The following is a 20,231-nucleotide window of genomic DNA, read 5'->3' as shown; positions in this document are numbered from 1 at the left end:
ACCTTTTTGTTGCATGCAGTGACCAATTGCGCAGGAAGTCGTATTCGTAGTAGTAGCCTACCATTCAATAGGCTATTAAAAATGCACGTGCATGTTTTCGTTGGTTTGGGGGACAGACCTTCGTTTCCAGTTTTCGGAGCCTGCTGTCTACAAAGACCGGATTTGTTTGTTTGTTTTACAGTAGGCCTACGGAATGGGTGATGAATAGATGATTACTGAATGTGACAAAAAATGTATTTACTTGAAATTTCGTACGATCGCTGATTGTAGGCTACCTTATGTTCTTATTAGTTGCTCCTTTCCTCACTCAACCATGCCACCTTCTTCCTGCCCAATTGGGATCATTGCATGCCCTCCATCACCCTCTCTCTCTCTGATCGGATAATGCACCAAACAATTCGAAACATTACCAGTAAAAAAAAAAAAAAGTTGCATGAACTAATTATAGGCTACTAGAAACTAACTAGATAAATCACTTGTGGAGCTGTAGGCCTAGGCTACACAGTGTAGTGTTCTGCCGATTGACTCGCTGTCACCAAAAATGTTAATTTCGTCTCAAGGCCGTAAACATAATATAGCCTACATTGGTGAACATGTTGTGCTCTTACCAGAATTACACATTATGTTTTTCCACATCTCTGAGACCAGTTGAAGCAGTTTCATGTCTCTGTTGCTAAGTTTCGGGCAGGCAAGGCAAGGCAAGATTACCTGAAGCTAATTGAACAGGAAAAATCTTCCTTAAATGACAAAAAAAAACATCATCTAGTTCACATCTTTCACATGCCTCTTTGTTTTGCAGGTGCAAGGAAATAAATATGATCCTTATGGAATATCATCTCCCACTTCCTCTAAATACCTCATGGCCTCTCCTCGATGTCATGTTCTCCATTCTCATCTCATCTCACAACTGCACGGCCACCTCTGCTCTTTCCTTCTCTCTATAGTAAATGGATATTATGGTCAGTCTACAGTTGTGAAAATATCGATATACGGCGTGTCATGAGTTTGGTGACTGCTCTCTCCTTCACTACGCAGTTGGTGGTGCCTTCATCGTTTTCTCTTCATATGGGACTGGGAGTGTTTGTCAGGGCATGAATGTCAGTGTGAGAAATATTCCAAAATATAATTTTTGTGGCACCTGACCTGACACCCAATATCACGCCACGTGTAGGCTACCTTAAGTAAGAGGAAAAACCTTCCATAAATGACAAACCATCATTTAGTTCACACCTTTCAAATGCCTCCTTGTTTTGCAAGGAAATAAATCCTCATGAAATATGATCGCCTTCTTGAAAGAGAATGCTGCTTTTCATGTGCAGAGGTTCTCAAACTCTTTTGAGCTAAGGTACACCAAAGGTCAAACCAACACACGCAGGCACAGACTTCTGGTTATTGATTATTGACGTGTATGTCACATACATTATTGAGGCTAAAACAGGGGTTCAGTCTTATGCCCATACTTGCTCCATAAACATAGTGTTCATGAGCAGAGACCACATATGCATATGATTACTTTGCTGGTTATAGATCTGAAGCATATTGGGCTACTTTGAAACAACCCCTTTATGACTACCTACTATAACCATGTCATTGATGCGTTTCAAAATACGCCTCTAGTCTACTCCAGAAGCTAGTACAAAATTCCATGGCACACCGGTTCAGAACCACTGGCCTGGTGCAACAAAACTACATCAAATATAGTTTGTTACGCTCGATAGCCTATCCCGAATGTATTTGGGGGAAATTCAAACTGACAGCATGCATAAATGTAATGAAATTGGGGCTTAGTAGGTGATGCTCATTTATACAGTAGATTATTGTCTATTATTGACATCAAAGGTGTGCCTAAAATAGGCCTATGTCTGAGAATTAGTGAAGTAGCAGTCCAGACTCATTTAAATTTGAAATGAAGGTTTGTTTAACAGAACAGTTTACACAGATATTTTTTTTTTTATTTTGCATCTTCAAAATGTTCACGTTTCATATATGGGAATGAGATGACTGAGAAACTGACACATTTCTGTTATAGCACTATCCTGTCCTTTGACAGTCTTTCTTTATCTAAGCAAAATAGAAATATTAAAACAGATATGTAGAAAGGCACATTTCGTTTTTTTTTTTTCTTTCAAAATACATTTTGGCATGCATTCGCTTAAAAATAACAACAAAAGAAAAGGGCGGTAAACGTTCAGATCGACTCGACCCATTGTGTGTGGAGCACCACATGAGCCATAGTCACAGTATTAGCACTCTGTTCTCCTCCTGAAGGGAAAAAAATCAAATAAAAACATGAGACCACTAAACCGTTGGCAGAGAACAAGTCCCCTCTGAGAGATTATATACACAACATAAATAACATTCACCGACAGAGTGGAGAAACCATGCAACGTGCCAGTTTGGTCCAGCTGACGACGGACGCGGTCAGCTCGGGCACAGTGTTGACCTAAACTTGTCTCCTGAGAATCACCCTGGCGACACTCCCCACCTTTTCCCCATGGAGACACGCTGAAGTACACAGGAATGGGCGTACATTGTTTTTGGCACATGTAAGTTTTTTTTTTTTTTTTGTCTTTTTGTTTTTACACAATGATAATATCGCAACCATGTCTCCTTGTCATTTGTTTTCTCTTTCAGTGCTAAAAAACCTGACATCATCCAGGAAGGACCATCAAGGTACAGTAGGTAGGCTGACTTGAGCATACACTTTTGTGGTAATCGAAGAAGAGCCGGTGGCAAGACGACCTAAAAGCAATTTATACCAGTACAAAAATAAGCCGTAACCTTAAACTTAACCAGGGCTACTCCCATCAAGAAGTTAGGAAAACATCTGAAGCACAGTGCATTTAAAAGCAGAAAAAACAAAACAAAAATAAAAACATAAACAGCAAAAACAGAACAAAAGGACCCTGCAAATTCCAAATTGTGCCCTACTGCACAGAGGAGGCTGTGCAGCTTATAGCTTGGATAACAGTAGTTTTTTTTTCCATATAACTTTTCCCCACATTAAGGGATTGAGAGAAACTTAACCCAGATCGAGATTATGTGCTATGATGTCAGTGCGTGTACAGAGAGAGAGAGAGATGGTCATTGTCGCTGGGGTCACAGAGGTCATCTGCCCCGTGCCCCCGGCATGCAGATGAGGGGCATGCTGGCTCTCACTGCTCACAGCCAAAAAAACCCAACCCTAACGTGGGAGGGCTCATCTGGAGAGCTTGCTGATGACGCGGATGAGCGCTGCGTTCTCGTCTTTCAGTCTCTGGTTGTCTGAACGGAGATCCACCAGGACCTGTGGGATGGAGGGGGGGGGAGGGGGGGTGGGGGGGGGGGAGAGAAGGCAGCGCATCAGAAAGACCTGTGGTGGGAATGCACTGCATTTTTTTTCCCATAAGCAATACAAATAAATGAAATCAGACTCAAACATCAGCTAGATACCTTTAGCTCGTCCTCCAGCTCTGCTGCCTTCCTCTGCAGGACTTTCTTCTCCTGAAGAGAGCGAGAGAGGGGGGGTGGGGGACAGACAGAGAGAGAGAGAGAGAGAGAGAGAGAAAAGAAGAACACATTAGATACAGGGCCCACAGCTCTGGCTCCTACTGGCCCGGTGACATGACACCTGCAGCTCAGGGGCGGGGAGGGGGGGTCAGTGGGAGGAGGGACGAGGTCAAAAGTGGGAACTCACAAACTGCTCCAGCTCCAGCAGGGCAGGCCGCTCAGAACCGTTCTCTTGACTCTGGCATGGACACACGGACCGACGGACACACAAACACACACACACACAAACACAACACCGATGATGTTAATATCGTGCACCACAGATGAGCACCGATCAGCATTCTCTCTGCACGGACGGGGAGAGAACGCTGCCTGGCGCAGGCACATGCAACAGCTGGCCAGAGGTTGCATGACCATGCGTGACCCGTCATGTGTGATTCATCATCTCAGAGGGATCCCTTTCATGCACTTAGGGTCATGAGGACAGAGCTGCGGGTGGAGAGGAGAGATGGACTTGTTCGGACTTGGGTGTCCCACGGCCCTAGACTAGACTAATGACTAATGACTAATGACTAGTGCTCCTAGGAAACCCACACCTTGGAAAAACTGAAAATTCTCTCCCTTTCGTCATCATTCACCTGTTTTACCAGCTGCAGCTGCGCTTTCATTTGCACCCCCCCCCCCCCCCCCCCTCTCCAATCTCCTTCTTCTGACATCCTGCCTGTCTTACACCCCCCCCCCCAGCTCATCTTCCTCTCCCTTCTCCTCTTCCTCTTGACATCTTTCATACCTCACCCCTCGCTCATCTCCCCTCTTCTCCTCCTCCTCCTCACCTGTCGCAGTCGCTCCAGCTCCACCTTGCTCTCGCTGAGCCGCAGCTGCGTCTCCTGCAGCTTGTCACGCAGCAGCGCGTTCTCCTCCAGCACCTCCGAGTACAGCTAGCAGGAAACAGGAAGCAACACACACAGTTTCACAAGTGTTGCCTAGATCCGGCTTCTCACTTAAGCAATAGCTGACACAGATGAAAAGGTGTTGGGTTTTCTTGTGAAATCACCCTTGATCTTGTGAAGACACCAAGTAATAAAAAGCCCCTTGCCCAAACTTAACCGGAGCAGGGCTGCCAAATGGCGGTGCAGAATGTCTATGCGCTCATTAAAGGAGAACTACTTATTAATTACTTATTAATTAATACACCGGCCCACTGGCTCCTTTGTGTGGGTTTGAGTGCTGGACCCCAGCATGTTGAAGCAGAGGGCAGTCATTTGAGCTTTCAGGAGGGCGAGTATCTCTGGGATGCAAAATGGGGACAACGCAGAGATCTGTGGCTGTAGGAGTGAGGGAGGCTGAAGACTGGTGCGTGTATGAGAGGACAGCCCTGAGACTGTTGTGTATGAGTGGACAGCCCTGAGACTGTTGTGTATGAGTGGACAGCCCTGAGACTGTTGTGTATGAGTGGACAGCCCTGAGACTGTTGTTTATGAGTGGACAGCCCTGAGACTGTTGTTTATGAGTGGACAGCCCTGAGACTGTTGTTTATGAGTGGACAGCCCTGAGACTGTTGTTTATGAGTGGACAGCCCTGAGACTGTTGTTTATGAGTGGACAGCCCTGAGACTGTTGTGTATGAGTGGACAGCCCTGAGACTGTTGTGTATGAGTGGACAGCCCTGAGACTGTTGTTTATGAGTGGACAGCCCTGAGACTGTTGTTTATGAGAGGACAGCCGTGAGACTGTTGGGTGCCTGAGGGGACAGTCCTGAGACCAGTATGTATATGATGGGACAGCCCTGAGACCGTTGGGTGTATTAGTGGACAGCCCTGAGACCGTTGGGTGTATTAGTGGACAGCCCTGAGACCGTTGGGTGTATTAGTGGACAGCCCTGGGACTGTTTGGTGTATGAGTGGACAGCCCTGAGACTGTTGGGTGTATTAGTAGACAGCCCTGAGACTGTACGGTGTGTATCAGCGAAGGTGAGGGACACTCACCACCCTGTAGTCCGTCGAGGAGTCCTCTGACTGCGGCTCACTGTAGAGGAGACCACAGAGTGACCCATTAGCACACACACACACAGTCATGGCACAAGACCTCACAGAGAAATAAACCAATAGACTTACAGGGCTGTATGGGCTGGGAGGGTATCTTCACTGGGATCAGCATCTTCTGTCTGTAAACACACAAGGCGAACAATGAGCGGGTAGTTCCTTTAAAGGAGAAGTTTGGTGTGATATTGAAACATGATACAGAGTGTGAACTTTTGTCTCATAGCTCATCTCAGCTTTTCCCCTGCACTCCGAAATCTGGCGCAAGTTAGCCGATGCTACCAACAGGTTCTCAATGGGGGTGCCTCGGGCATCGGGCTAGCCATGCAAATAAATCCCTGTTTTACACCATTTACGAGGCTCAAAGTAGCTCCACACTTCATTGGTAGACTTCCGAGGGCCGTGACATTTAAAACGAGACATTGAGAAAAACCACTGGTAGTTTATTTACGGCGCCATCTTGAATTTAGTTACGATAAGTCGAGCGACAAGTACGAATGAACAGGTATGATAAGGGATCAGATTCCAAAAATAATTCTGTGAAAATGCATGGATTCCAGTTGCTTCCAGAGGAATGTCATGTGTGGGCTGATTGTCCTCGAGGGGACAATGCGTGGGTTAGTCCTGGACACGGAGGTTATCTGGTATCCTCTTGCATTTCATCCAATATTAGGCACATACCTAGGTTAGGGACTCTGGTCTGGGCAGCACGTAATTTCTCTAAACTTGTTTTGAGCTTGTTGCCAGGCTATGACTTCCTAACCCTGTAAGTTCGTAGCATTGACAATTGGCAGCTTGGGACATGTCCACAAACTGACGGTCAGTGGGCTACGGCTAGCAGGGCTATCAAAAAAAAAATCTAAACAGCGGTCAAAATTCTGCTCCACATCAGCTGTGATAGGCAGTCTTGCTGTGTAGTGTAGGAGATGCTTTATGTACCCTTGAGTGTCAAAGCTGTATTATCTCTGAGAATATCTGAACCAGTCCTGTAAGAAATTTGTCAATTCAAATAAAGAATTCAAGTGTGTATGTGTATGTGTGTATGTGTATGTGTATGTGTGTGTGTATGTGTGTATGTGTGTGTGTGTGTGTGTGTCCATCACCTCTCCAGTGAGCTGGACCACTCCGGTGGAGCGTCTCTCCCTCCTCTCCCTTTTCCTGCGCTCCCTGGAGCCCAGGCGGTTATCTCCCTCTGGCGCCCCCTGCTTGACTGAGTCTGTGTCTGCAGCAGAGGCAACAACAGAGCCAGACATCACCAGCCGGACGTCAGAACTCCCCACAGGGAGACGGTCATCCGCTCATATGCTAAAAAATATGCTGCGGTGTTTCAATATTATTTTCATTAGAATAACCTTGCCATTATGTATGTTAGGAGACGTTCATTCTTTTATCCAACCAACATTAACTGTATCTCTGATAGCAATGAACCGTCACGCTGGGTCTTCAAATTATATGTCACCAATCAATAACTGAGTAATCAGAAAAATAAGAATATTTTATAAATGCTGAGATATGACTGGACAGACACCATCTTAAATCCTCCCTTCCTGTCTAAGACATGCTGTGGTGTGAGGAGCCCGTTTGTGTGGAAACACTGCCACCTATCCACTGAGCAGAGACACTACAGAACCCTATTCACAGGCACTGAAGCAATTACTTGACATCAGTCAGTTTGGAGTGGAGACCCTCTCTCCTCACCTCTCTCTGCTGGCGTCACCGTGACGATGGGGCTGACCGGCTGGACGCTGCGGGGGGATTCTGAGCTGCGGGGATTGATGGTCCGCTCTGCCTCCTTCAGGTCGGTGAGCGTCACCCCCTGTTAATCAGACCATAAACAACGGCAATTGAGTTTAACCCTACCCAGCGCGATATGGATATAAAATAACTGGTACTTTATTGTACATTTAAAAAGTAAACAAACTAAAAAACCAACTGGACCTGTGTGGAGCGCCTGGACTGGCGCATGAGGCGGGAGCGGGCCTTCCTCTGGGACTCGGACTCCTCGTCACGGGACGGCGCCTGGAACCTGGACAGAGGACGACACCACACACACCCTCCGTCTGACATCGGTCTGGTAGCTCAGCACTGAAGTCTCTCACAGTATACAGTGGCCCTCATCAGCTCTGTATCACTGGACCGTTACAACTACAACAGTAACCTGGACTGGAGCACACAATGGAAAGGAGCTACCGTGTCTCATGTGTGAATCCCCACTAGATAGATTAGGTTGTCTACTGTTCATTTAGCTCATTTAACTAATGCTGATAGCTTGTAACACGCTAGATGCCACAGTCTGTATATTACTTAACACATTAAGATGTGCCTCATATGGAAGTGCTTGCAGGCAAGTTGGATGGAATTGTGGAATTGCTTGCAGGCAAGTTGTGTGGCATTTCATAGCATTTTTTGGGAGTGTGTCTACATTCTTCTGCTTGCCATTTTTTTGTTTTTGTTCTTTATTTCACTAATTATTTGCTTCCTGTTTTTGTTTTGCAAGCACATAACTATTCTGCACCCTCCAACCCTGGACAGGGAAGCATAGGCCCACTAGTCAACGCACAATGAGGATATTCCAACACATATTTATCTCTTTATTATTCTCTAAGAGCCCACTGGGTGGCGCTGGTGTCTTACTTGCGGCCTTCGGCTACGGCGTTGCTGGGGCTCTCGGCGGGAGACTCTCGCTTCTGCGGGGTGGGCTGAACCCGCGCCGTCCGGCTGGACAAGTCCTGGTCCTTCTCATCCGACTCCTTCTCTTCGGCCGTCTGCACAGCAACAAGAAGAGCAAGAAAAACAACAGGACGCGTTCAGTGAGGTTCGGCTTCAGGGAAAGTCGTCTTTTTTTTTTTTTTCTTCCTAAAGAATTTCCTTTACTGCAGTAGCTCATTTTGCCAGAGCCGGAGGTGTCTCTGACAAGCCTGCCACTGAAAAACAGTCCAGGACAAACCGTTAAAAAGTAAACATATCTCTTTAAAAATAAGATACCGTACAGGGCTCCAGACTAACTTGTTGCATTGCTTGCACTGGTGCGCCTAACCTTTTTATTTAGGTGCACCAGCACAAAATTTAGGTGCACCCAAATTTTTCATCGCGGCACCTTTAACATCACAATTTTAAGGTCCCCTTTTTATTGCTCTCCATATACATTCCGTGTCTGAGCTGTTGTCAGAGCATGGACCAGGAATGACAGTATTGATTTGATTTGGGGCCTCCACCACCTTGACGACATCAGTAATATTGAATACTGTGATCATTCACATCAGTGTCAATGTTATTACAGTGGTGGTGTGTAGGTCTAATTGAGTGCCTGTCACTTTAAGAGGAACGCCAAAGTAGCTTTCATTCTCATGGTTTTAGGCTAGAGGAAAATAGTCGCGCATCATCCAAGGATACATGGATGCAATTCATTATGTTTTCTATGTCATTTGATAAAATAAATGTTCAAAAAACTAACAAGTCAAAGAAAATATTTATGGGATCATAGAAGAGATAAGTGTCTTGCAATGTTAATTTCTATGATTTTGTTGAAATCATCACTACATTAATGATAGACATGACACGTGTCGTGAGCTAACAGTTACCTAGAAGGAACTCTCTCAAGATGTAAACGTTTGCCAATAGGTTGTGTAGCTTATTTCGGAAAACTCAACAGTAGGCCTAAATTAACTAAATTCCATAGCCTAGGCAACACAAACTTGAGAGGTGTAGGTCAAAATCAACATCGCTACTCGCTCGGATCACGACAGCTGTGTGCGTGTGAGGAGAAAAGTCACATAGGCTACGGGAAGCGCACGACTGTCAGTCTTAAACATAGGCTATATCGATACTAATACAATTAGGTATTGTGAGGTTTCTAATTTCAGGGTATTGTGATACTTTTGCAGTATTGGTGCACCATGCACCACTAGTCAAAGTAGAACAACCGCTTAGTTCGTGGAGAGACAGCAGATGCTAGTAAAGTCTAGGCGCTCAACCTTATGACATTAGGTGCTCCAGTGCGACCCAGGAAAAATTTTAGTCGCACCCTTAAAAATTTTGGTCGCATTTGCGACTAAATTGGTCGCACTCTGGAGCCCTGCCGTATGTTTCATAAATACATCTGCCAGCTGACACTAAAACCTGACTGCCAGGAACACTACAGAAAGTGTTGAATTCAACACAGGTGAAAAGCTCTGTGGCATTCCGTGGTCTGGTGTGTGCGTGTGTAATGTGCGCATGGTGCCTCACCTTTTCAGCAGGGCTAGTGGTAGAGGTAGTAATACTTTCACTGTCTGGACTGGACACAGTGGAACTCTCTGCAACACACAAACATCACACGTCACAATATTTTACATCCACATTCACACTGATCGGATGTTGCACATGTGCTTAGAAACAGAAAACAAACAAACAAAAACATTTAATCATATAAACAAAACAAAAAAAGGGATAATCGATAATCCTCTATTCTTTGGTTTATGGAAGTATTCTACTGTATTTGTTTACACAAATACCTTTAACCCCAAGTATTCTTGGACCCCTATGAACTTAAAGCATTTGTATACCACTGTAATGAAATGGCTGTGGTTTTCTGCATGACTGAGTATTAGTGAGTGGTTGTGGTAAAGCTGTATGATTCGAGGCAAATGTTTTGAGAGGACTGTGTGATCACAGTTAGTAGAGAGACGGACAATCTCACAGTTGTTTGGGGTGATCCGTCTGTTTTGAGTGCTGCTGACTATGCTGAATACCTTCACAAATGGGGTGGGGGGTGAGAAGATCTGCTCAAGCAGAGGACAGACACCCTTCGGCTATTTACAAGGGCATTTATACTTTAATTAAAAAGGAGGCTTCTAGGGGGAAAAAAAAAACAAAAAAAAAACTCTGAAAATTCCAGTTAACTCAACACTTGAACTCAGAGCAACAGAACACGTGTGCCATTCGCATGCATGTGTGCAAAACACTGTGTTTGGGTGGTGAGGAAGAGTGAGGAAGACTCTGAAGGAGCGGAAGGTGGGACTGAGTGCTACCTGGGCTGCTCTCGCGCTCCTCGTTCATGTCCAGGCCTCCAGAGATGCCCCTCTCTTTCGACAGGTCCTGCACGTTTATCTTATCCCTGCTGCTCATCCTGCACACAGACGTCCTGCGTCCAGACGTCTTTTTGCCTGCAGCGTTGGCAGCCGTTGACCCTGGGGGATTCTGTGAGTCATTGTTGGACCTCTCCTCTCGCCACTAGAAAGAGTTAAAAAAAAAAAAAAAAAAACATGTTATGTATGTTGTGTGCACATCACACTACGTCATTCTTGTGCACACCTGATAAATACACCCACCAAAGAAACACTGTGCCAACAAGTGGGGATGATCAATAACCCTTATAAGCCCAGGACAGACACACTGTATAATGTTAATGCAAAAAAAAGAGTGGAAAAAACTAAATGTTTCACAAGGCTGCCAAAATTCAGGAGAGTCAGTTTCTTATTTGTTGTGTCTTTAGAATTAAATCACAATTGTAGGGAGTTTTGTTTCTCAACAGCGAACATGTGATACTCCACCTTTAAATTCCATCCTACCCACTAATAGAATTTTGAGGCCATTTTATCCAACTGAATTTGAGTCATCCTGGGACACTAGAGAGGTGCTTTACAATTCATTTGCATCAAAGTATCAGCTCAAAGTATCAGATCGACTACTTCCTGAAAACAGTGGCCAGCACATTTCCTTGCATCAGTGGACTTGCTAAAAATAGTGTGTTGTCACATGTTAGCCACAGCGGAGGGTGGGCAAAAACACCAAAAGAAAAGAGCAACCGTTAGAGAGAAGTGAAGAAGCGGAAGAGAGAGAGAGAGAGAGAGAGAGAGAGAGAGAGAGAGAGAGAGAGAGACTCACATTAGCTTGGGTTTGAGACAGCTCCTCCAGCAGTACCGCCACGCTCTCATCAGCGACATCAAAAGGGGTCTGGCCCTAAAAGACACAAACAAACGGAAACAGCGACACACAAACATATACATACACACGCACACAAACACATACATATACATACACACAAACACACACACACACACACACACACAAAATCTTTACTGCCATGCGCACAGTAGGTTCTATACTGCTAAAGCCACAATGTCATCTCTGCCCTAGTGTTGTTCGCTGCCTACACAGTTTCAAAACCCATGTTTGCACAGAGTGCCTAGCTGCGGCTTCTCGGAAATGGGCCCTGTCTGGTGACGGGGCGCGCTGCCAGACACCTCTGATCAGAACAAGGAAAAAACACACAGCCTTCTGCATCTGCAACGCCACCATTTAGCTCACGTGCAACATACACATCTCTGCTGCCATTACCGTCGTCCTCAGTCTACCTTTCCCTCTCTCTATTGGTCCCTCGGTGTCTGAATCAACACTTGTCTAATTCTTCCCCCAATTATCTGTCAGCCTACACAACTATCTACACTGAACAAATACATGAATCGAAATGCAAGCAATTGAAATGTAATTTCTCCATGCTCTCACAATCCTGCTTCCCTTACAATTCTAATTCTATTCTATCTAGTTATTACCACATGAAATCTGTAGTTTACTGCCTATTACTGATCGACTGCACATATGAGATTACCGGTATTATTATTATCCATATTAATGACATTTTAGTTACTTTATAGTATAAAGTTTACCCCATTACCATACAAACATATTCCTCCTCGGCCCTCCCCTCCCCAACCCAACCCCCTGTCCCTGATCCTCACCGCCGCGCTCCGAGCCTCCATGTCACAGAGCTGCTCAGCCAGGATGCGGCAGGCCTCCCCCTGTCCCCAGTGGGCCGCCGCGTGCAGGGGAGTCCAGCCATCCTTGTCCACCGCCGACACATCCAGCCCGCACTGACACAGCAGCCTGGGGGGGGGACACAGCAGAGAGAGGGGGTCAGAGGGGGGGGACAGAGGGGGACAGAGGGGGACAGAGGGGGGGAGAACGGAGAGCCCCACAGAGACCCAAAGGGTCACCATACATCATGATCACGGCTACAGATCTACTGTCTGGTCACCATACATCATGATCACAGCTACAGATCTGCCGTCTGGTCACCATACATCATGATCACAGCTACAGATCTGCCGTCTGGTCACCAAACATCATGATCACAGCACTCAGCTCATCTACAGATCTGCCGTCTGGTCACCAAACACCATGATCACAGCACTCAGCTCATCTACAGATCTGCCGTCTGGTCACCAAACACCATGATCACAGCACTCAGCTCATCTGCAGAGCCGCTCTCTGGTCACCATACACAGTGACCATCACCATCAGTGAGTGTCAGCCACACAGTCAACATCTTTATGACCATCAGTGAGTGTCCACATCCCATTCAAAAGACACTGATTATTTCACCTTCCACTAAAAAAAACACAGCCAAGACTACAACACACCACAATAAACACACCACATTACAGTATCTGCCAGACTGTCGAATACATCTATCCCATGCTGTGGCAGTACACTGGTTGGCTTGGGGTAACTGCGTCTGTAGGTGGTGACTACTGTTAGAGTGTTGGAGGGGGGAGGAGGACTGGGAGAGCCCTCTGAGCACGGATGGAGGGGGTATACTCATTTCCTCAGGAACTTTCTCTCGCTCCAAAACGCCAGGATGTAAACAGCGTCTATTCTTAGCCACGCGCCTCGAAGAGAAGTGTCGCAATCTAGGCGAGCGCGACAGTGGCGTTATCTTATTCGAGTGCCACGCCTCAACGGATTCATTGTGGTGTGTGTGTGTGTGTGTGTGTGTGTGTGTGTGAGATACACTCGGCCGTCTTTCCCAGCACTGCACTGGCCTCAGCAGTAGGACACTTTACACTGTCTCCCCAACTAGAAAACTCCAGGGATCAACTAACGAAACTCATAACTAAGGCCTGACAACAATTGCAGCGAGTAGTTATTTCTGAGAGGCATTAATAATAGCACATCCTGAGCGAAAACAGCAGGGTTTCCTGTGAGCCGGACCACACCTTGTGTCAGGCCTCCACACTGTGAGGACCACTGTGCTCTGTGACACGCAACATTGCAGGCTATGCGCTACTAGGCACGATCTCATTTTGCTTATTCAATAGCATGCGCACGACCCAATCATGCTTGGGTCTGTCTGTTCACAAATGAAGAAGTTCTCTGTGAATGAATTCCTTTTCCGTTAAACCTCAACAAACAAAGATAACCATTCAACTTCCATCATGTTCCTCTAGATGTTAAAAATGACCACTACTGCTGCTAATTACTCAATCCTTTTATGTTTGATTGTGGTCTGCTCTTTGCACATTTGAATGTGCTATAGCATATCTGCCTGGCCACCCTCCAACTCCGAAACCAGTTTCCAAAAATCACACTCTCTTATCCAGCTTGGTGCCGTCTTTAAACGATCACAGACAAAAGAGAATGGCACAGCTTTTTGTACACAACCAATGGCGATACTGATAGCGTCAGCATGACACACAGACGTGTATTTTCGTTGAAACTAAGTCAACTGCATTTAAAACCTTCATTTATAAGGGAGATGTGTTTTCTGTACTTCTGAAAGGGCCAACACCAACATGCCCCTTGGAAATCAAAAGTGCTTTGACAAGGTTCAGACCAATTCTCATTGCACTGTGCACTGCGTCAATACCGGCATCATTGCAAATAACGGCATCATCGCTTATTCTTACACCGAAGCCTGTCCGTGGCATCATGCATGTCAGAGCAGGAATAGAAAATCTCTCCACTCAAGTGTTTCTCAGCCGCCACACATGTAAATACCAGGGGTGACACGACAGGAAGGGGTCAGAGGTCGGAGGAATCCTCCACTTAGAGAGAGAGAACAACGACTGTATGGGGCTGGGGATGAGAGGGGAAGGGGTGGGAGAGGATGGGGTGGGGCAGGACAGGACCGGGAGCTGCTCACTTGATGGCCTCCAGGTAGCCCTTGGCAGCGGCCACGTGCAGGGGAGTGGCACCGGTCCTGGGGTTGTGGACGTCCGCGGGCAGGCCCTCAGTCAGCCACTGGCGAGCGTCGCCCATGATTTGCTCCTCCTCCGCGCGCTTGGCTGCAACAAGGTCCACTCCTGAAAAGAGAGAACATTTTAATGACCTTTAGTTCACAGAATATATATGGCAGAAAAAGAAAATCCAATCCATGTCGCCAGTCCCCCTAAGCATGTTAATGGTCACCTTTGCCCCTCTGTGACTAAGTGAGTCTGTGTACTAGAGGCATTTCAAAAGACATGTTTCAGCCAGCGGTGTTCCTCAGGTGTGATATGTAATGATATGTAAGTAGGCGATTCAAAAAGGCGTGATAGAGGGGCAAGTGTGTCCACACTTATGTCCACATGATCATTTTGTGTTTGCTGTTACTCGATGACCGTCCTTGCTCCCAACAAGCATTTTAAAAAAATATATAGCTACCATGTCAAGACCTTGCCCTTCTTATTAAGCTTTCAGGGAGGCTTTTAGGAAGCTCAACCTGGGCTGTCCCTCCAAATAAATTGGAAAGAGAGTAAAGGACATATCACTATATTAAGGAAGTAGGCCAGTAGCTAAGCTCACAAATTGAGCGCTGGGGAAGGAGAGAAAGCGTTCTCAAGCCATCAGTGTCGACAACTTTAATGTGTCGCTCCAAAATTCCAAACATTCTTGTGGCAAACAAGCTCTCTGTCCCCAGCGTCACCTGGATGTAAAGCTTATCTGAGTCTAGATAATATAGTCTACAAAGCATAACACACTACAAAACACACACTACAACACACACACAGACACACACACACAACAGAGTTGGCCAAACATGGCATTTAAGGGCCAGGACAATCTTATCTGAACTGGTGAGCATGTTTTACCATGTGACAAAAGTGTCTGTAGTCTGTGGAGGCTCATGATGCCATGATTCCATAGCGCAAATACATCACAATATCATCTACGTACACACATCACCGCTAATACATCACAATATACTCTATGTACACACATCACTGCTACTACAAACCCACCAAAATAATGCTTCACCAATAGAGTCCCCCTTACTACCATTTTCACCTACCTAGCGATGATCAAAGGTAACAGATGGTGTTTTGGCTTTAGTTACAATGTAATTGCTCTGCATTCTTTAAGTAGGTGGTAGTAGTAATAGCAGTAATAGTAATAGTAGTACAAGTTTAAATAGTTTAACCTTCCTGTTATCCTTGGGGTCAATTTGACCCCAAGCAATGTAAAACATCATTAAATATATGGTTCACTTTTTTTTGCTTCATGTTTCATGACTTTTCCTCAATTGGAGGGTACAACAGAGTTAGCATGAAATTTGTACAACAATATGTTTTCAATATGTGTTTTGTAGGGCGTTTGATGGTGGTTATTACACTCTTGTGAAGTACCTGTCACAAAAAAACTGGGTAAAAATATGAATTATAGTCATTTTCTGAGGGTTTATTTAGCTGGGGTCAAATTGACCCCAAGGATAAAGCATGTCGGTAAGTTTTGAGGGTAACACAAGGGTTAAGAATAAAATGGGCCCCATGGATGCTATGGATATTGTTGTGTGTGTCTGTCGTGTCGTCCGCACAGCTAAGGACACGATATTCAACGTATCTGAGCACAGAGACAGGAACAGAACTGGGCTGTTTTTCAAGAGACACACACAGTAACGCGCTGCATGTGATGGCACCATAACAAACACGGTGCTGAGTGAATCCTTCATCTCGTTTTAACTCTATCTGTTGTTCTTAATGTAATGTACCAAACCACAATGACACCTGTGTGTGTGTGTGTGTGAGTGAGAGCGTGAGTATGAGAGTGTGTGTGTGTGTGTGTGTGGGGGGTGGCAAACACTTACATGGAACATTCCCCATGTGACACTTTGCATGGAACATTACCCTACATTTTTGGGGTTATGGTTATGTAGAGCAAAGGCAAAGCCGTGGGTAGGAGGCGAAGCATGTGGCAACAGAGAAGTCTTCATTGCACCCACACTCCACAGCCAGACCAACTCAATTGAAAAACCAATATGGGTTGGGCTGCATTTCATTACTAATAAGGCAACAAACCATGAACGAAAAAGAAGTTAAATATCAGTCAAAATCCAGCCCTTCTGCAAAGACACCCTCCATGTTTGGCGAGAGCCTGGTGTAGGTGTTTGGACATGTAGGTTAAGTGCTCTATGCAGAGACGTGTGTAAATAGACCGACTGCTTTTGAGTGGACGGACTCGGCTTCTGTATGTGTGTGAGTGGACGGACTCGGCTTCTGTATGTGTGTGAGTAGACGGACTCTGCTTCTGTGTACGTGTATAAATGGACCGACTCTGCTTCTGCGTGTGTGTAAATGAACTGACCTGTTTCTGTGTGTGTGTGTGTGTGTGTGTGTGTGTGTGTGTGTGAGTGGACTGACCCTGTCTCTGCGTGTGTGTGTGTGTGTGAGTGGACTGACCCTGTCTCTGCGTGTGGTCCTGCAGTAGCGTCTCCGTGGCCTCGTCCTCGGCGATGTCCAGGGGCACGTCTCCGTCACAGTTCACAGCACTCAACGACGCGCCCTGATCCAGCAGGAATCTGCAAAAAAACACACAAAGGATGTAGACGCTCTCAGGACCAACCAGGCAGTTTTGTAGTCTTGGAATCACTGAACATTTCTTGCCTTAACCAAAATCCCACTTTTACTTTTGTACCGCAACCCCAGATAGTTTCACTATGTTTACAATTTCTAAAGGAGGGATCACACTGGACTTAACAAAGCGGCAGCGGCGAAGTGTAACACAACGTTCAGACCATCAGTTCTATCTTGTTTTTAAGTTACAGGAACGGTCTACGCTAACTACATCAGCTGATAAAAACGCGTCACACTACTCCACCGTGTGACCTTCTGATGAAGACGGAAGTATATGTCGAAACATGTCAAGGTAAAGAAAAAAACATCTACCAATATATGTGTCTGTGATAAAAGAAAAAACAAACTTATTTATCTCAAGTGTAGACACAATGAATGCAATACAAGGTCTACGCTCTATTGCCTTAACTGACCATTGACAACCTTTGCGTTACACTTTGAAAGTTGAACCAAGTTCAACGCTCAAATTGTTTCACACTAGCGTAATGCTGTCGCTCAACTGTTCCACTGCCGGTCTGTTATGCTGCTTGCCGTTGATCAATGTGATCCCTACCTAATGCCTCACAGGAGGACAGTCATTTTTGAAACATAAGATAATAGACACTGAGATAATTTTTGCCCCCAATTTCTAAATTTAACCATAACCACTGAGATATAATCAATAACAGACGTTATAAGTCTGTAAACACCACCATAAACACTGCACAGCAGGCATTTCAGCTCAATGTCTCTACTGTCCACAACATACTCAGTGATCTCCAGGTTCCCACAGCTGGCGGCGACGTGCAGTGGCGTCCATCCCTCGCTGTCCACCTGGTTCACGTTGGCGCCCTGGAGCAGAAGGAAAGCCACCACCTCCATGCTGCCATCGATGCACGCCTGTGGTGAAGCACCGGACGTCAGCACACTCGGGCACTCATGCAGGTTAAAAGCACTGTGGCTATACACTAGACTTTAGTGAGGCATTGTTTGCAAAAACACACGGATGGATATATGAACACAGTGGTTAGATAAATAGGTTGGGGAGACAAATCAGACAGATGAGGTGACCTGCTGGATAGCTGCGGTCAAGGGAATAAACACTTGAAGCCTCTTGAAGGCAAATTTGTTGTAGATCAACAACTTATAGACAACTGTGAATAATCTGTTTTGACTCTTGCAGTAGAATTCAAACGCTAAAATGATAGTAGGGACCAAGGAGAAGACTGTCTCTCCATGTTTTTTTTTCCTGCCTTTTTTTTGCTCATACCATACCTAAACACATCTATTCATATCCAGGGGACTATCTGATTAGAGCGATCAGGTGAGTAAGATTAGGCCAGGAACAAAATCCAACAGGAGAGTTAGCTCTACAGAGGGAGGGCTGGTTGGCAAGCTGCAGGAGTAGAAATCACAGCCCTCACACCTCCCAGTACGCTTTCAAAGGTACTAAAGACATGAGCTGGATATCATGACTCAGTGAAACTCGGTGAAATTCAGCAATTACCGACCTGGTGTAAGGCGGTGATTCCATCGGCATTGGAGCAGTTGACGATGCCTCCATTGATCTCCGGGTCCACGATCTGTAGCCCTTCGGCCTCTTTCAGCATCTCCCCAGCCTCCTCCGTGTCACCGCTGGCACAGACAGCCAAGAACTCGGCCGTTCTCTCAAAGCGAACTCTTCGCCTGGGGAAGCCATGATGTAATATGTTCGTGCGAAATCAGCTGAGGTCACGGTATAACAGGTCCATCTGAACTGATCTCTGGCACTAGAATTCACCCTGTCCATTATTCTGCAAAGTCCAAGTAACAGGAACACAACACTCCACGCCTGTCTTTTTTCTATTGACAAAGCTGGACTTGTGACAGAAAGTTAAACCTTTACTCTGTAAATACGTACTTATCTCAATTAAATTATTATACATAACTTCTTGTTCTATCACGCTAATTTAAATAAATGAGGTCAGCACCTGACCTGAAGAGATTAACTTAAGGACCTGGGTTTCAAACTGTGGCTCACTACTTGCATCCTCATATCTGACAAATCTTGAGCCGTCGACATGTTTGAAATGTCGAAGGCTTGCAGTCATAACAGTGTGACAGCGTCAATAACGATCATTATGTTTTCTCCTTTTCAATGAGAAATTACACGTATCTGCACGACGGATTAAGTAGCAGAGCATTTGCAACAGCCGCTAACTCTTTAACTTAGAATCTACAGTGTGTAACGTTAGCTTGTGTTCTAACGACAGGGACGTGAACATTGAAGTTATCAGCTAGCTAGGAGTGCTAGCTGGCTAACTAGCTACCTGCAACAGTAACCTCAGAACTTCATTCCATTGATTCAACAGTAAATTGACTGTGAGATACTCGTTTTATTTATCTTACCTTCGTTTCATAGTTTGCTTTGTTGACCCTTGGTGTTCTACGGTGGTAGATCCGTTTCCATCCGCATCTTGAGATCCCTCCGATTCCTCAACGCCTACGGCCTCCGATTCACCCGAGTCCACAACATCTCCTCGCCACCGCTGTCTGGGTACTGGTGGTTCTCTGTCTGTACTTGATCCGGACCATCGTTTTAGTTGTTCCCGACGTTTAGCTTTCGCCATGTCCCCCATTATTCCCTTGAAAACCCTTTAACTTATAAAAATGTTCACTCGGACACACCCTCCATGTGTACTGTTTATAATCAGTTTACCACTTCCTTGACTGAAGCTGAAGTTCTTTCGTCATTTCCTGTCCATTAAGAGGAAGCAGTCAAATCTCAAAACGCTTCTCTCAAAGCTTGCTCAGAAATGTTTGAAAATCACCCTCCGGAAGTTTTGTCTCATAATGCCCGGCATACTAAAAGCTACATAATGTAACACGGCAAATGAGACAGTGAACTTTAAAGTGTAGTGACTCTCTAGGCTATCCAGCGAGGATGAATATGTCCTGTTGCTATTATGGGTGTTTTGGAGCAGTCTGGTTTCAGTGGCAAAGGTTATTTCATGTTATGACACACTTTTGCGCTCCGGGCAAGATGCATCGCGTTCCTAAAAAAAGCGGATCTGGGTGGTACCAGAGCCCGGTACATACACGAACTGTATCAGACGTCGACGTTTTCCCCTCCGGCCCATGCGGTGGCAGTAAGGTGT

The 20,231-nt window shown here is 45.6% G+C and overlaps 1 protein-coding gene across 1 annotated transcript; it reads right to left on the bottom strand.

Moving 5' to 3' along the window:
* Positions 1-1,930: 1,930 nt before the first annotated feature.
* ppp1r12c (protein phosphatase 1, regulatory subunit 12C) lies at positions 1,931-20,160 on the bottom strand. The gene is made up of 19 exons (XM_042103079.1): positions 19,483-20,160; positions 18,606-18,780; positions 17,864-17,994; positions 16,942-17,060; positions 14,430-14,589; positions 12,247-12,391; positions 11,393-11,467; positions 10,537-10,738; positions 9,755-9,822; positions 8,162-8,292; positions 7,466-7,553; positions 7,226-7,343; positions 6,631-6,749; positions 5,603-5,652; positions 5,474-5,513; positions 4,323-4,427; positions 3,677-3,727; positions 3,433-3,483; positions 1,931-3,286 (listed from the first exon to the last, which is right to left on the bottom strand). Exons 1-19 carry the CDS (start codon positions 19,710-19,712, stop codon positions 3,200-3,202), a joined length of 2,145 nt encoding a protein of 714 aa, XP_041959013.1. The 5' UTR covers positions 19,713-20,160; the 3' UTR covers positions 1,931-3,199.
* Between the last annotated feature and the right edge of the window lie 71 nt (positions 20,161-20,231).

This window comes from Alosa sapidissima, chromosome 9, assembly GCF_018492685.1.
Source record: "Alosa sapidissima isolate fAloSap1 chromosome 9, fAloSap1.pri, whole genome shotgun sequence".
Classification (NCBI taxonomy): Eukaryota; Metazoa; Chordata; class Actinopteri; order Clupeiformes; family Clupeidae; genus Alosa; species Alosa sapidissima.
This window is presented reverse-complemented; position numbering and strand designations above follow the sequence as displayed.

Excerpts from the sequence above, each read along its gene's own strand:
- ppp1r12c (XM_042103079.1), bottom strand. The coding sequence starts at position 19,712 with ATGGGGGACATGGCGAAAGCTAAACGTCGGGAACAACTAAAACGATGG. Across the intron at positions 14,590-16,941 it reads GGACCACACGCAGAGACAGG|GAGTGGACCTTGTTGCAGCC; the intron begins GTCAGTCCACTC and ends CTCTCTTTTCAG. Across the intron at positions 6,750-7,225 it reads GGTGACGCCAGCAGAGAGAG|ACACAGACTCAGTCAAGCAG; the intron begins GTGAGGAGAGAG and ends CCTCTGCTGCAG.